Source organism: Chiloscyllium punctatum, chromosome 5, assembly GCF_047496795.1.
Source record: "Chiloscyllium punctatum isolate Juve2018m chromosome 5, sChiPun1.3, whole genome shotgun sequence".
Classification (NCBI taxonomy): domain Eukaryota; kingdom Metazoa; phylum Chordata; class Chondrichthyes; order Orectolobiformes; family Hemiscylliidae; genus Chiloscyllium; species Chiloscyllium punctatum.
In genome coordinates, this window is record NC_092743.1 from 138,106,334 (window position 1) to 138,123,216 (window position 16,883).

At 43.8% G+C, this 16,883-nt stretch overlaps 1 protein-coding gene across 1 annotated transcript in view; it reads right to left on the reverse strand.

The window, feature by feature from the left end:
• Nucleotides 1-16,883, reverse strand: part of c5h8orf34 (chromosome 5 C8orf34 homolog) — a 364,200-nt gene that overhangs the window by 194,833 nt on the left and 152,484 nt on the right. The window contains exon 5 of the mRNA XM_072571481.1: nucleotides 5,320-5,345. Coding sequence (XP_072427582.1) covers nucleotides 5,320-5,345 — 26 coding nt within the window. The remainder of the gene's footprint in view (nucleotides 1-5,319; nucleotides 5,346-16,883) is intronic.

Here is a 16,883-nt window from a genome sequence, read left to right on the forward strand (position 1 = left end):
CCATGGTGCTCTGGGAATATGCCACTTTACTGGTCTAATAATCGCTAAACTAACTGTTGGTTGGTTCACTTAAAACAGTAAAACACAAAGCAAACTATAAAGCAGATATTACAGCAGACCAACTGATTTCTGTGCATGCAGCTTGCAAACACCAACCAGACAAAAGGCCAGGCGGAGTCACAACTCTGTGTACACACAGCACATGGAGCTCGCACAGCTGAGCTTTGGGAAAGGTGGACACACAACACAGGAGAAAGTGAGGACCGCAGATGCTGGAGGTCAGAGTCGAGTGTGTGGTGCTGGAAAAGCTCAGCAGGTCAGACAGCATCCGAGGAGCAGGAGAATCGATGGCTCAGGCATAAACACTTGATCAGGAATCCTGATGAAGAGCTTACGCCTGAGACATTGATTCTCCTGCTCCTCGGATGCTGCCTGACCTGCTGCACTTTTCCAGCAACACATTTTCAGCTCTCACACTCTTGAAACATGCAACATAGGGTGGCACGGTGACTGTGGTTAGCACTGCTACTGCACAATGCCAGGGACCCGGGTTCGATTTCAGCTTTGCGTGACTGTGTGGAGTTGGCACATTCTCCCTGTGTCTGAGTGGGTTTCCTCCCACAAATGAAAGATGTGCAGTTTAGGGTGGACTGACCATGCTAAATTGCCCATAGTGTCCAGAGCTGTGCCATATGAAATGCAGGGATAGTGGAGGGGTGTGAGTCTGGGTGGGATGGTCTTCAGAGGGTCAGTATGGACTGAATGGTCCAAATGGCCTGCTTCCACACTGTAGGGATTCTATGATCCACTCCTTTCCAGAAGAAAGCTTACCTAAATACAATGGCATGCACGCCTTTGAGTCCCTATTAATGTCTGGGTAATTTACTGCTATGCCCAGATCTTATGATGGTGACTTTGAGTCATCAGTGACAAATATTGTTCCTGTTGTGGGGTGAAACCTTTAATTCATGGATTGTCATGTTAAACTTCCTCTTCTTGATCCATGGCAGCCAAGGTTTACTCCAGATTCGACACTGACTGATCTCACTCTCTGAGTCTGTTTACTGCGTTCAGATCTTCCCGACATTTACCGTTTTATTCCTCAAGACTCCCTCTCACTTCGAACCTTTTGGTAATTCAAATTAAAGTTTTTTTGTCTCCTGCTGGTCCAGTATATTTTCTCTTTCATAGCATCCATTACTAGCTGACCAGTCCTTCTCAACTTGTTTTTTTTTCCCCTTTTCTCGTAAATATAGACCTCATCCTCTTATTGCTTCAGTGGTTGCTTGATCCCCTCTATGTCTTGTTTCAGCACCATCACAAGATAATCATTGCTGGCACTGATTTTAATAACGCTGTCTGAGAGTGGTTTGCACTTCTCACATGTCTTGCCAGTAGTTTTTGAAGTCTGACATTTTCAAAATGCCATTAATGGTACACAGCATCCTCAGCAATGTCATGTTTGCCCCCTAGGTCAGGAGAGACCTTCAGTTGAAACACTGGTTACAAAAATAATGTACGGTATCGCCAATTTGGCACAGTGCATCTTTTTCAAGATGGCAGCCCAGGCACTGTATGCCATGTTTGGGTTCCTGAAAAGTTCTGCTACAGGCCAGCAGCATTCTTTTCTCCCTCGTTTTCCCTTCCTTCACCTTCGAGGCCGGAGCAATGTCAGCTGGGCAGTGGCTGCAGCATCAGCAGTGTGGATCATTGGCCCAGAGTGGAGAGTCCTGGCTGTGATAGACCCAGAGCCTGCAGTAGGCCTGGAGCCTGGACTGAAAGCAGTGCCCGGAGCTGTTCCTCCTGGCGTACTAGGCCCGGAGCCTGGATGTGTAGCAGTGCCCGGAGTGGGTCCTCCTGGCCACAGTAGGCCCGGAACCTGGACTCAAAGCAATGCCCGGAGTGTGTCCTCCTGGCTGCAGTAGGCCCGGAGCCTGGACGTGTAGCAATACCCAGAGTGGGAACTGTTGGTGATGGCAGTGACCAGAACAGGGACTCCTGGCTGCAGTATGCCCAGAGCCTGGACATGTGGCAGTGCCCAGAACAGAGAACTCTTGGCAGTGACGGAGCCAAGAGCAGGGACTTCTCATATGACAACGCGTTCATCCCCAGGATCATTCTTGTAAACTTTGGTTCCTACATCCAGACTGTTAATGTTATGAATTGTTGAATTCCCAATACTGACCCTTGCAGAACTCCACTAGTAACTGGCTGCCATCCTGAAAAAGTCCCCTTTATCTCACTCTCTGCCTTCTGCTGGTCAGCCAATCCTTTATCCGTGTTAGTATCTTGTCCCTAACACTATGAGCTCTTATCTTATTTAGCAGCCTCCTGCGTGGCACCTTGTCAAAGACCTTCTAGAAATCCAAATAGATCACATCCACTAGAGCCTGGGCTGATAGCAGTGTTATCAAGGCAATGGCAGCAGCGTGGGTGTTGCTGTACCCAGAGCAGGGACTTTCTCAGACCTAGAATCCATTGCTGAGACCTTTCAGAAGTCCTGAAGCCATGTTCAAGACACAATTTAAACAGAAGATGAACTCTATTTAAGTAATTGTTTTAAATTCTTATTGTAACTCAAAATGGCGCCAGTTTGTGGCAAGAAAACACTTTTCGCTGTATCTTTCTAGCAATACATGTTAATAAATCTCATTGAATGAATGCTAACAGGCAAGCAGGTTACAGTCTCAGGATAAGGAGTAGTCCATGTCGGACTGAGATGAGGAGAAATGTCTTCACCCAGTGAGTGGGGAGCCTGTGGAATTCTCTGCCACAGACAGCAGTTGAGAATAAACCACTGAATAACTTAAGAAGGGGATAGATTAGTGGGTGGCACGGTGGCACAGTGGTTAGCACTGCTGCCTCACAGTGCCAGAGACCTGGGGTCAATTCCCTCCTCAGGCAACTGTCTGTGTGGAGTTTGCACATTCTCCCCGTGTCTGCGTGGGTTTCCTCTGGGTGCTCTGGTTTCCTCCCACAGTCCAAAAATGTGCAGGTTAGGTGAATTGGCTATGCTAGATTGCCTGTAGTGCTAGCTGAATGGGGTAAATGTAGGGGAATGAGTCTGGGTGGGTTGCTCTTCAGAGGGTCGGTGTGGACTTGTTGGGCCGAAGGGCCTGTTTCCACACTGTAGGGAATCTAATCTAATCATAATTCATTGGGCGAAAGGGGAGTGGATCAAAGGGTATCAGAGAAGTTGGGTTGGATGATGAGCCATGTCCATATGGGTGGTTTCGCAGGTTTGAAGGGTCAAATGGCCTACTCCCATTATTAGCTTCGACATATCTATATTTAGGTGACAATCAGGTGTTTGATGAATTCCTGGGTTTATATTCAATTCCAAGATGGAGTCTTGGGTTAATACAGGCAAAACCTCAGTTGCAACATAAGATCACAGTATTCTGGAAGGTCCTTTTGCACCTAAATACTTGTGGGTTCTTTAGACCATAAGACCACAAGATATAGGAACAGAATTAGGTTATTTTTTCCAGTGAATCTGCTCTGCCTTCAGTAACGGCTGATTGGTTTCTCAACTCCATTCTCTTGCATTCTGCATTGCATTGTAACCCTTACCTATCTCTGTCTTAAACACACTCAATGACTTGGCCTGTGGCAATGAGTTCTACAGAGTCACCATGCTCTGGCCGAAGAAATTCTCCTCATCACCGTTCTAAAGGATCGTCCCTTCCCTTTGAAAAATGCAGTACCAGGCAAGATGTTCACCCTGCATTTTGTGGGAGCTGGTGGACCCCATCACAGTTTGTGCTGACCACATCTGGAGCAAGAGTTGGTTGCTTGAGTAATTCAGCTCGGAGCCGATGAGCTGGAGTCTAAACCATCCAGCTCATCCAGGTCTCTCAGTATTCTGTAAATTTCAATGAGACTCCCCTTCATCTTCCTAAACTCCATCGAGTACAGTATCAGAGTCCTCAATCACTTCTCATATGACAACACGTTCATCCCCAGGATCGTTCTTATAAACTTCGGTTCCCACATCCAGACTTGTTAATGTTATGAATAGTTGTGTTCCCAATACCTTGCAAAACTCCAGCGGCCATCCTGAAAAAGTCCCCTCTACCCCACTCTCTGCCTTCTGCTGGTCAGCCAATCCTCTATCCATGTTAGTACCTTGTCCCTAACGCTATGAGCTCTTATCTTATTTAGCAGCCTCCTGCGTGGCACCTTGTCAAAGACCTTCTAGAAATCCAAATAGATCACATCCACTGGCTTGAGTTTGTCTAACTTGCTTATTACTTCTTCAAAGAATTCTAACTGATTTGTCAGGCATGACCTCCCTTTGATGAATCTGTGCTGTCTCAATCCTATTTTACCAAGCACTTCCAAATACTCTGCAATCTCATCTTTAGTAATGGACTCTAAAATCTTACCAACAACCGTGGTCAGGCTAATTGAACTTTAGTTTCCTGTTTTCCGTCTCCCTCCCTTCTTAAACAGCATTTGCCATTTTCTAATCCTCTGGGACTCTTCCTGAAAAATCATACCAATACCTCCACAATCCCCTCAGCTATCTCCTTCAAAATCCCTGGGGTCTAGTCCAACTGGTCCGGGTGATTTATCCACCTTCAGACCTTTCAGCTTCCCCAGCACCTTCTCCCTAGTGATGGCCACTACACTCACCTCTGCCTCCTGTCCCTCTTGAAGTCCTGCAATGCTGCTGGTGTTTTCCACTGTGAAAACTGATGCAAAGTATCTATTCAGTTCCTCTGCCATTTCTTTGTTCCCCATTACGACTTCACCCATGAATACAGACAAAACCTCAGTCGCAACATAAGACCCCAGTATTCTATCAGTATTCAACATAAGACCCCAGTATTCTATCCAACCTGGAGACTCTTTTGAACCTAATTACTTGTGGGTTCTTAAACTATTTAAGGAAACTTCACCATGAGCAACTAAATGACAAGAATATTTGGTTATACTATTTAGAAGGCAATAAAGTTGCTTAAGATGTAGGGTGTGATCATTAATACAATGATAATGATAACAGTTCTCTCTGATTCCAGCTTATGCTGGATAAAATCAGCTGATGTAAAATTAATTAACCATATTTGTTGCTGGGAATTAAACACTAGTATCATCAACTGGTTCCTTTCACAAAATTATTCTCTGCAATACTTCAAAGTATTGTGTGTACAACGAACAGAAGTTGTTCAAAGGGTCAAAGCACACTGTCGGTTTGTAGCCCTTAGTTACTAAGATCCCCGCTTATAAATTTATATCTTAACTATATTGCAGCAGTGAAAATAATCAATTCATGTCAAAATGGCATTTATGAAAGGGAGATGCAAAAATGCTTACCTGATCGAATTCATCAGTCGCAATACCTGACCAAATTAAACAAAAAAAGGTCGGATTAAAATAAAAATAAATGTAAAACACTGCATTCTTTTGACAAACAATATTGTGCTGACCTGGATTCTGGATCATGTGTTTCTATTTACATGAAACAAACAGAAAGGAACTGTTCCCAATTGGAGTGGAATTCATGGGAAATTTGTGATAAAGTATTAATTATAAGTCCCAGAACAAGCACACATTAAGCTTTTTTTAAAATTTCAACATTTTTTATTTCGATGAATTGAGAAGAAATCTTCGACACACCAAAGGGAAAGTATAACTGCAAACCAAATACTAATTTCTCATTGTCTGATTCAAGCCACTTTGCAACCATAAATGTTTTCCAAAACGACTACAATGTTTTTGTTATTCATTAAGGAATAAGTAATCTTCCCAAGGTCTCTCTCCAACAATTCAAAGATTTTGTTTTGCTGTTTTCAGAAGCTCAGCAGCCATGTAAACTAGACAGGCTGCAACAGGGAGCTGAGGAAGGATGTTTAAAGGACGGCAGTTGGTATTGTCCCCTTTAGGGAAGGCAGCATTGGGAGGAGTATGGGGGACAGAAGAGCTAGAGAACATCCGTTCCCATTAGCAGAAGGATCAAGAATCGGAGGACATCAGTTTAAAGTGATTGACATGAAAAGATGACATGAGAGAGTATGTGAGGGATAAACAGTATGTGGTTAGGATCTGGAATTCACTGCCTGAGGGTGTGCCCCTCAGGCAGATTCTATTGTGGCCTTCATAATGGAATTGAATAATGTTCTGGACAGAATAAAATATCAAGGCTGCAGGGAAAAGGGAAGTGAGTGGGATCAGTAGCACCCACAGAGAGCAGAAAGAGAAACTTTGAACTGGAAAGACCCCTTCTACACTGTTCCCCCTTCTATGGAATTTCACAGAATAGTGGAAAGTCAATGAAGTGGATTCTGTGTCTTGTTTATATGTAATTGCAGCTTTCCTTTGTATTAATATGATGCTAATGAATTTTGTAAAAGCAAAGATTTAACAATTCTCAAAGCAGATGAAGAGACTGCTCAATATTAATGCTTATCCCGGACAATGTCAACACTAAAAGAGGCTTTGCAAAAAGCGTTTCAGGTCATTTTGACCACAGTGATTAGGGAGATAGAATTTAATTTCCTGTGACTGCAATATTGCTCATCAACCTCAAGGTCACCGATCTGAGTGCCATCTTTTACATTTCATAGATTAATTTGGTGCTGAGAGAAAATGCAGACGTTGAACTCTGAGACATGCTCAATGTACATGTGTTTGTTGTTTAGGACAGCTTACTTTAAAATAAGGTTTTGTGTAGTGTTCAGTTGTTTGGCGTTTGATCCCATGTGTCTATTGACTTTTCTTTTTTTGTGTGGCTTAATGTTGAGCAATGCTGGTTGATTCCCACTTTGGGCAACTGTGTGCAGTTTGCACATTCTCCCCGTGTCTGCGTGAGACCCCCTCTGGGTGCTTCGGTTTCTTTCCACAGTCCAAAGATGTGTAGGTTGGGTGGATTAGTCATGCTAAGTTACATACAGTATCCAGGGATGTACAGATTGGGTGGGTTAACCATGAGAAATGCAGGGTGATAGGAATAGGGTGGTACTGGGTGGGATGTTCTTCAGCGGATTGGTGTGGACCTAATGGGCTGAATGGCCTACTTCCACACTGTCAGAATTCTATGATTCACTCACAGCATGAGGGCTTCTCCGGCTGGGCCAGAATTTATTGCCCATCCCTAATTACTCAGAGGGAAGTAAAGAGTCAATAACATTGCAGATTCTTAATCACCCTCTGAACAATTAGGGAAGGGCAATAAATGCTGACCCAGCCAGACACGCACCCATGTCATGGAGGAGTAACAAAAAAATTTTGTGCCAAGGTAATTAAGACAGTGTGTGGTTACTGAGAAAGGTGATCGGTGTGCAGTGTGTGATTACTGAGAAAGGTGATCGGGGCTGTGTGTGGTAACTGAGAAAGGTGATCGGGGCAGTGTGTGGTTACTGAGAAAGGTGATCGGGGAGGTGTGTGGTAACTGAGAAAGGTGATCGGGACAGTGTGTGGTTACTGAGAAAGGTGATCGGGGCTGTGTGTGGTAATTGAGAAAGGTGATAGGGGCTGTGTTTGGTAACTGAGAAAGGTGACTGGGGCTGTGTGTGATTACTGAGAAAGGTGATCGGGGCAGTGTGTGGTAACTGAGAAAGGTGATCGGGGCAGTGTGTGGTTACCGAGAAAGGTGATCGGGGCTGTGTGTGATTACTGAGAAAGGTGATCGGGGCAGTGTGTGGTAACTGAGAAAGGTGATCGGGGCAGTGTGTGGTAACTGAGAAAGGTGACTGGGGCTGTGTGTGATTACTGAGAAAGGTGATCAGGGAGGTGTGTGGTAACTGAGAAAGGTGATCGGGACAGTGTGTGGTTACTGAGAAAGGTGATCGGGGCTGTGTGTGGTAATTGAGAAAGGTGATAGGGGCTGTGTTTGGTAACTGAGAAAGGTGATCGGGGCAGTGTGTGGTAACTGAGAAAGGTGACTGGGGCTGTGTGTGATTACTGAGAAAGGTGATCGGGGCAGTGTGTGGTAACTGAGAAAGGTGATCGGGGCAGTGTGTGGATACTGAGAAAGGTGATCTGGGCTGTGTGTAGTAACTGAGAAAGGTGACTGGGGCTGTGTGTGATTACTGAGAAAGGTGATCGGGGCAGTGTGTGGTTACTGAGAAAGGTGATTGGGACGGCGTGTGGTTACTGAGAAAGGTGATCGGGCCAGTGTGTGGTTACTGAGAAAGTTAGTCAGGGCAGTGTGTGGTTACTGAGAAAGGTGATCGGAGCAGTGTGTGGTTACTGAGAAAGGTGATCGGTGCAATGTGTGGTTACTGAGAAAGGTGATCGGGGCAGTGTGTGGTTACTGAGAAAGGCGATCGGGGCTGTGTGTGGTAACTGAGAAAGGTGATCGGGGCGGTGTGTGGTTACTGAGAAAGTTGGTCAGGGCAGTGTGTGGTTACTGAGAAAGGTGATCGGAGTAGTGTGTGGTAACTGAGAAAGGTGATCGGTGCAATGTGTGGTTACTGAGAAAAGTGATCGGGCCAGTGTGTGGTTACTGAGAAAGGTGGTCGGGGCTGTGTGCGGTTACTGAAAAAGGTGATTGGAGCAGTGTGTGGTTACTGAGAAAGGTGATCGGTGCAGTGTGTGGTTACTGAGAAAGATGATCGGGGCAGTGTGTGGTTACTGAGAAAGGTGACCGGGGCTGTGTGCAGTTACTAAGAAAGGTGATCGGGGCAGTGTGTGGTTACTGAGAAAGGTGATCGGGGCAGTGTGTGGTTACTGAGAAAGGTGGTCAGTGTACAGGCTGCCTTCAAACATATGCAATTTCATTAGTGGGTTAACCAAAACAAGATTCTTGTGCTATGGTCAGTTGAGCAAAGTCTAAAGTTGTCAGAATCACTCCAAGAGCTTTGGTATCATTTTGGTAGCATTTAAATATCCTGCCCTTTATTTTAAAAAGTTTGCAGGAAACAAGAAGCAGTGTCTGAAATCCCACCATCTATTGACAGAAGCCAGGAAACCATGATTGTCGGATGTGTACTGAATGACTGTCTCTAAAACTTATCATTGTCACAGTCGGGTACCTGTCAGTTCATAGTCTAACTGACAATCCCAAGTGTTTATAAAGTCTTTCATGTAAATCAATGAATACAAATGTTTGCATTTATAAGGTATTTGCTGCTTGAATAAAATGTTTGCTTTATAAGGGAACAAATACCTGAAGGAATTTAAATGTAATGAATTTGTTTTTCCTGAATAAGATTTAAAAAAATAAAATCTGCAATAGACACACAAAACTTGAATTTATTTCATTTCATTGAGGCTCTTGAATTATACCATTCTAGATATTGGGTGATTAAATGTGGGGAATACAAGGGAAATACTGTGGGCCAGAGGCATGGTTATTTGGAACTGACATTAAGAGCCATGAGGGTCATGGGTATAGTTTTGTATAGATGCTGTGAGAGACAATTGGGGATCTGTAGAGGGGCACAGGTCGCTATGGAGAATATAAGAGTCCATGGACGTGCATGGGACACACCTTGCTATGTACAGATCAATGTGTGTGTTTGCGCGCAGGTGTGTGGGAACATGGGGAGGGCATTCGGGAATGAGGGTAGAGGGATTATGGCTCAGGTCAGCCTGAATGATCTTTCTCAGAGCTGGCCTCAGATGCTTCCATGTTTCTGTGGACAAAGCTCCCAGTTCCCATTAACAGATGGAGGAATGTAAGGAGAGGGACAGTGAGACAATTCTTAAACTTCTCCTTTTAAGTGTCAGCACTGACAGTGTGGGTTGAATGACTTTCTTCTGTGCTGCAACAATCTGCGAACATAATCCCTGGCAAAATTAAAATCTGACCATCTTCTTCAGAGTTGGGGCTTGTTGGGGCAGGATCTTCCCCGAGTCTGCACTTCCCACTCAAAAACTGGTTTGTACCATTTCTGCCCATCCCCAAGATGCAAGGCACAACACAATCCAGTTTTCCTTGGCCTTTCAAAATGCCAAGCTCAAAACCATTTTGAAGAGAAGTCAGAGGCAGAGACATCTTGCAGTGATACAGTGTCTTTAATGTTCTGAAATATCCCAAGGCACCACACAGGAACATTATCTGAGAACAGAGGAAGTCTGTGTCCAACATAAAAACACTGACTGTAAAAGCTTCTAAAGATACGTGAACTGAAAATGACTGATGTCGATAAATGCAGGTTACTTCCAGTCAAAAACAGAGGAATTTGTAAACAAGAATAAAGAAATGGATGACCAAGACTATATGACAACTAAATTCATAGATTGATTCTTTATTCACAAAGGAGGACACAAATAACATAATAGAGACACTGGGGAATACAGGGTTTAGTGGGAGGGAGGAACTAAAAGAAATCAGTATCAGTAGGGAAAGGGTATGGGGAAATCGATGGTATTGAAGGCTTTAGGGTCTGATTATCTTCATCCCATTGTATTTGAGCAAGTGGTCCAATCATGCTCTTATTTTCTATGTTTCTTCATAACATTCTACATCAGGTAAGGTGGAATTAGAACCGGTTACTGAAAGGATTCATCGGATCAGAAGCCACCATTTGCACCACCTCCAGGAGGATGCCACCACCAGACCCTTCCTTTGTCAGCCTTTCACAGGGACCGTTCCCTCTGGGACACCCTGATCCACTCCTCCTTCACTCCCAACACAACCCACGGCCCCATGGCACTTTCCACGCAACTGCAGAAGGTGTAGCACCTGCCCGTTTACTTCCTCTCTCCAACGCCCAAGATACACCTTCTAGGTGAAGCAGCAATTCATCTGAGCTTCACTCAATCCAGTTTACTGTATTCGCTGCTCACAACGTGGTCTCCCTACACTGGGGAGACAAAGTGGAGACTAGGCAACCGCTTCGCAGAACACCTACGTTCTGTTTGTAAAAATGACCCTGAGCTTCCAGTTGCATACCAGATCAACCTACCACCTTGCTCCCTGGCCAACATCTCTGTCCCAGACTTGCTGCAGTGCTCCAGTGAAGCTCAGTGCAAGCTGGAAGAACAGCACCTCATTTTCCACTTGGAGACCCTGCAACCTTCAGGACTCAATGTCAAGTTCAACAATTTTAGAACCTGAATTCCTTCTTCAATGTCCATGACCCACCCCTACACTCATGGCCCTGTCATGACACGGTTTGCTTTCAGCATACTTTCGCCCACTTAAGGTCACTATTATCAGCTTTTCTTTCTCCCTGGCTCACCACTAACTATCCCTTTGTCTGCCAATCTGTCTTTCTGTCCCTCTGGGTTGCTTCTCCACCAGTTTGCTTCCTCCTTTACCCTCTCCCCTCGCTCTTCACCCTGCACATATAGAATGATCTCCAAACCACCACCAGTTCTGAAGAAGGGTCACTGATCCAAAACGTTAACTTTGCTTTCTCCACAAGGATGCTGCAACACCTGCTGGAGAAGTTAGAAAGGAAATTACAATCTTTGGGACTAAGGTATCTGAAAGATCTAATAGAATTATGGAGAGGTGGCAATGAGGTCATAATTGAATTGAAACACAACGATGGCAAGGCTACATTTTAGGTGTTAATGGGCTGGGAGCCAATGTAGGTCACAATACCAAAATGGTATGTATGTGAACATATGAACATAAGAACTAGGAGCAGGAGCAGGCCATCCGGCCCCTCAAGTCTGCTCTGCCATTCAATCAGATCATGGCTGATCGTTTTGTGGACTCAGCTCCACTTACCCGCGCTCTCACTGTAATCCTTAACTCCTTTACTGGTCAAAAATCTGTCAATCTTTGCCTTAAAAACATTCAATGAGATCGCCTCAACTGCTCCACTGGACCGGGAATTCCACAGATTCACAATCCTTTGGGGGAAGAAGTTCTTCCTCAGCTCCATCCAAAATCTGCACATTTCACCTGCACATCCACTAATATCATTTATTGTATCCGTTGCTCCCGATGCGGTCTCCTCTACATTGGGGAGACTGGGCGCCTCCTAGCAGAGCGTTTTAGGGAACATCTCCAGGACACCCGTACCAATCTACCCCACCGCCCAGTGGCCCAACATTTCAACTCCCCCTCCCACTCTGCCAAGGACATATTCCGCCTTGGGACCCCACAACCACACGGGATAAATGTGGATTTCAACAGCTTCCTCATTTCCCCTTATCCCACATTATCCCAGTCCCATATCTCCAACTCAGCACAGCCCTCCGGACCTGTCCATCACTCCCCCCCTCTGACATATCCTTGTCTCCCTCACCTTCATCCACCTATCGCTTTTCCAGCTATCTTCCCCCGAATCCCACCCCCCCTCTCAGCCCCGGCCCACAAGCCTCATTCCTGATGAAGAGCTTATGCTCATATCATCGATTCTCCTGCTCCTCGGATGCTGCCTGACTTGCTGTGCTTTTCCAGCGCCACACTCTCAATTCTGATCTCTAGCATTGGCAGTCCTCACTTTCTCCTCCTCTGTGCTTTACCGCGATTCCAGTATATCATTCCTTAGATACAAACTGACACTGTTCACAGTATTCTAGGTAAAGTCTAATTAGTGCCTTGTACAGTTATAGAAAGATCTCGCACTTTCATGCTCTATTCTCCTTGAAATAAAATCCACTGGCCTTCCCTATGACCTGCTGAATTTGTTTACTACCTTTTTTTGATATTTGCACAAGGTCCACAAACCCTTCAGTGTTGCAGCTTTCTGCAGTCTTTCCCCATTGAAGTAATAGTCAGCTCCTCTGTTCTTCCTGGTAAAGTGCATATCCTCATGTTCTTCTACCTTATTTTGAAAACACATGCCAATAGATTCAAGAACAGCTTCTTCACCATTGTTATCAGACTTTTGAATGGATCTCTCAAATATTAAAGTTGATTTCTCTCTCTGCATCTTCTCTTCAGCTGTAACACCATGTTCTGCACTCTGTTCTATTAACCTGATGTACTTATGTATGGTATGATGTGCCTGGGTAACATGCAAAACAATACTTTTTACTGTATCTCAGTATATGTGATAATATTAAATCAAATGTGCCAAGATTTTGTGCACTAACTTAACCCACCTATGCCACTCTACAGACTCTCTGTGTCCGCCACTCTACTTGAATTCCCACTTATTTTTGTGTCCAAGTGTAAACTTGTCTACAGTACATGAATTTCCCTTATCCAAGTCATTAATCCACACTGCAAAGAATTGCGGCCCCAGCACTGATCCCAGCGGCATATCACCAGTTATAGGTTGCCATCCTGAAAATGCCCCCTTATTCTCAAATCTCCAGTTAGTAGTCTTCTATTCATATGATATGGCCTTCAACACCGTTGGCTGTTATCTTCTTAAGCAGCTTATGATGTGGTATCTTAACAAATACCTTCTGGAAATCCAAATATATTATATCTACCATGTCCCCTTCATCTATCCTATTCATTTCCTCTTCAAAGACTTAAATAAATTTGTCAAGCTTTTTTTTCCCCTTCAGGAAACCATTCTGATTTTGCTTGATCATATATGTATTTCTAACTGCTCTGCTTTTATGTCCTTCATAACAGGCTTTCTAACATTTGCCCATTAACAGATGTTCAGCTAACTGGTCAAAAGTTACCTGCTTTTGCTTCTTTCCCTTTACAGATAAGAGTGTTACATTGTCAGTTTGATAATCTGCTGGGACTTTGCATGATCGGTAAGGAGAGATCACATCCAGAGAGAGACACAATTTGAGTTAATGTATATTTCTGTGATTTTGCAACAGTGTGGAAATTTAGTGCAGAGGGGAAGAGGTGCTTTTTGTTTTAACTCACAGTGTGTGCGCTCTTTTTAACAGAATAATTTGAAGCTCAGCTTCAATAAGAAAAATGACAGTTCATTGGTTGGTATTAATTGCTAAGCTGGTAAAAACAATGACTGCAGATGCTGGAAACCAGATTCTGGATTAGTGGTGCTGGAAGAGCACAGCAGTTCAGGCAGCATCCAAGGAGCTTCAAGCTGCCTGAACTGCTGTGCTCTTCCAGCACCACTAATCCATAATTGCTAAGTTGTCTATTCTAAGTTACTTTCAAAGTAAAGATAAACAGGATAAACATTGTATGAACAAGGGTTTAACACTGCTAATTGTGCAATCCTCTCAGACTTTCCTGAAATCTAAGGAATCTTCAAAGATTATTATCAGTGAGCACACTAGTACTTCACTTACTTTCCCAGATGCATCCATAGGATAGTGAAGAAAGCCTTTGGTATGTTTGCCTTTATTGGTCAGTGTATTGAGTACAGGAGTTGGGAGGTCATGTTGCAGCTGCACAGGACATCGGTTAGGCCACTTTTGGAATGCTCTGTGCAAAAGTGATCTCCCTCCTATAGACAGGATGTTGTGAAACGTGAAAGGGTTCGGAACAGATTTATGAGGATGTTACAAGGGTTGGAGGGTTTGAGCTACAGGGAGAAGCTGAATAGGCTGGGGCTGTTTTCCCTGAAGTGTTGGAGGATGAGGGGTGACTTTATAGAGGTTTATAAAATCATGAGGGACATGGATAGAGTGACTAGCCAAATTCTTTTCCCTGGGGTGGAGGAATCCAAAAGTAAAGGGCATAGGTTTAAGGTGAAAGGGAAAAGATTTAAGAGGGACCCAAGGGGCAACTTTTTCACACAGAGGGTGGTACGTGTATGGAATGAGCTGCCAGAGGAAGTGGTGGAGGCTGGTACAATCACAACATTTAAAAGGCATCTGTATGGGTATATGAATAGGAAGGGTTTGGAGGGCTATGGGCCAAATGCCTGCAAATGGGACTAGATTAGGTTAGGATATCTAGTTGGACCCAAGGATCTGTTTCCGTGCTGTACATCTCCATGACTCTAGGTCCAGGGCACATAGCAGCACTTACCCCCGTGTGTTTCCCTACTGTTCCCTCTCTCATGATCATCGTTCAATAGAAATAACCAGTGGACCATTGAAGTTGCAACTAGTAAAGTTGCAGGGCTCTGACTGCAAGGTTTCGTGCAAACCTGGTAATTTGATGGTTATATTCAATAGGTTGAGCAGTTCGCCTAATCTGCAGAAGGCCACAGGTGTGATCATAGACCTGCGGGTTGATATGATTGACATTGAACTTAAAGATGGTTCTATACATTGACCTGATTAGATTTGCACAACAGAGATATCAGCAACTACAGGAGAACACAGTTCAAGACTCCACAATGTAGAAGCGATGGAAATTGATTCTGGGAAGATGGCCAGACTTCATTCAGAATGTCCATGAGAACCTGAGAGAACTTTAGGCTGATCAAAACAAACCAGATCCTGGGGAGTCATCATCCAAGGCAAGCATGCCCTCATACCAGACTCAATGTGATGTTACATGCTACAAAAACTTTCATCAGTTACACATGGGCACAGATCTTTCAAGGAGATATGAAAGGAACAGCCTATTGGCCAGGTATGAATTGCAGCCTCAGTTGTCAATATTTTGCCCAGATGTTGGTAATATTGATTTTCGTGACAATAATAAACCGAGGGAGATTCTTGCCTTGCACTGATGTGCATGACAGCTGTTTTCATGAAGGAATTGTTGAAGGTATCTTGTCATTGTACAGGACACACGTCAAAAACAAGTTCAAAACTATTTTTAAATTAAAGAATTCGCTGAGAATGCTCAGGCTCATTGCATTTGCCAGTGTAGCGTGCAGTTTAACAGGCTCTCTAAATCATGACTTACTAATAAAAACCCAAGTGACTGCACAGTGCACCAGCTGCTTAGTGGGAGAGACAATCTGCTTGTGTCCCAGGTGGAAGCAGGTTATTAAAACTGTAAATGCAGAACTGGAGGGCACAAACAGAAAATTCTCTCTCGAGTTAAATGAGAGATTAGAAGCAACGGTAATATAAACTCGCTGCAAATCTAATTAATATAATGTTGATTTGGATTTTAGGAAAAAGCTAGAGTATAGTTTATGGGACATTGGCATAAATAGAGACATACACAAAAAAGTGCTCTATCGTGGAAATGCACTTGTGGAGTATAGGAATGCCAGGTGAAAAGAAAGAATTTGTCGTGTTGTTATTATTGAGTCTACCCTGGAAGTACGCAAGAGATTTCTCACTCTGCAAACATTTGACCTGTTATCGTGCCTGGAATGACCTGCCAGAGGAAGTAGTGGAGGTTGGTACAATTACATTTAAAAGGCAACTGGACGGGTATATGAATAGGAAGGACTTAGAAAGATGTCAGCCAAATGCGGGAAAATGGGACTAGATTAATTTTAAGATACCCAGTCAGCTTGGATGAGTTGGACTGAGGGGTCTGTTTCCATGCTGTACACCTCTATGATTCTAGCCTATTCAATGTAAGTCATGCACAGGTATTCAGGGCCACATTTACAACTGAGGGACGTTGACCAGTTACTGAACATGCTGCTTCAATTTACAACACTCTAAATTGCTTTATCTCCTTGAATGACTTGATGGTACCTGTTAAACAATCATACTCAGAAGTTACAAGATCCCTTGAAAATCTGGCCTAGAAGGATATCCAGGAAATGGGAAAGGTGAGGCTGGAATTTATTGCCAAGTCAAGGGTCAATACCATGTCCTTTCTGGTTCAGAATTTGGCTTAGTGGCAGGAGGTAAAGTAGGAATAATTGGCTAATTGGCAAGATGTCATTAGTAACCTCAGCAATGATCCTTGTTGGGATCTCATCTCCATTGATGATGTGAGAGAAAGCTATATACCCACATTTGCCAATAATACAGTGATTGTAATCTATGTAGTGTAGATGGGAAAGTGTTATTACAAAGAGATAAGGACAGAACTGTGGCAAATGGATGACAACATAGGCAAATGTGTGGACATTCACTTTAGAACTAAAAAAGTGATAGGAAAGAATATTTTCTGTAGGAAATGTGGAGGTCAAAAGAGGATTTTGTATCAAGTAAAGCACCAGGAACAAGAACAAAAAATATTGAAAAAAGATAATGGGCTGCCGACTGAGAATTGAAATATAAGG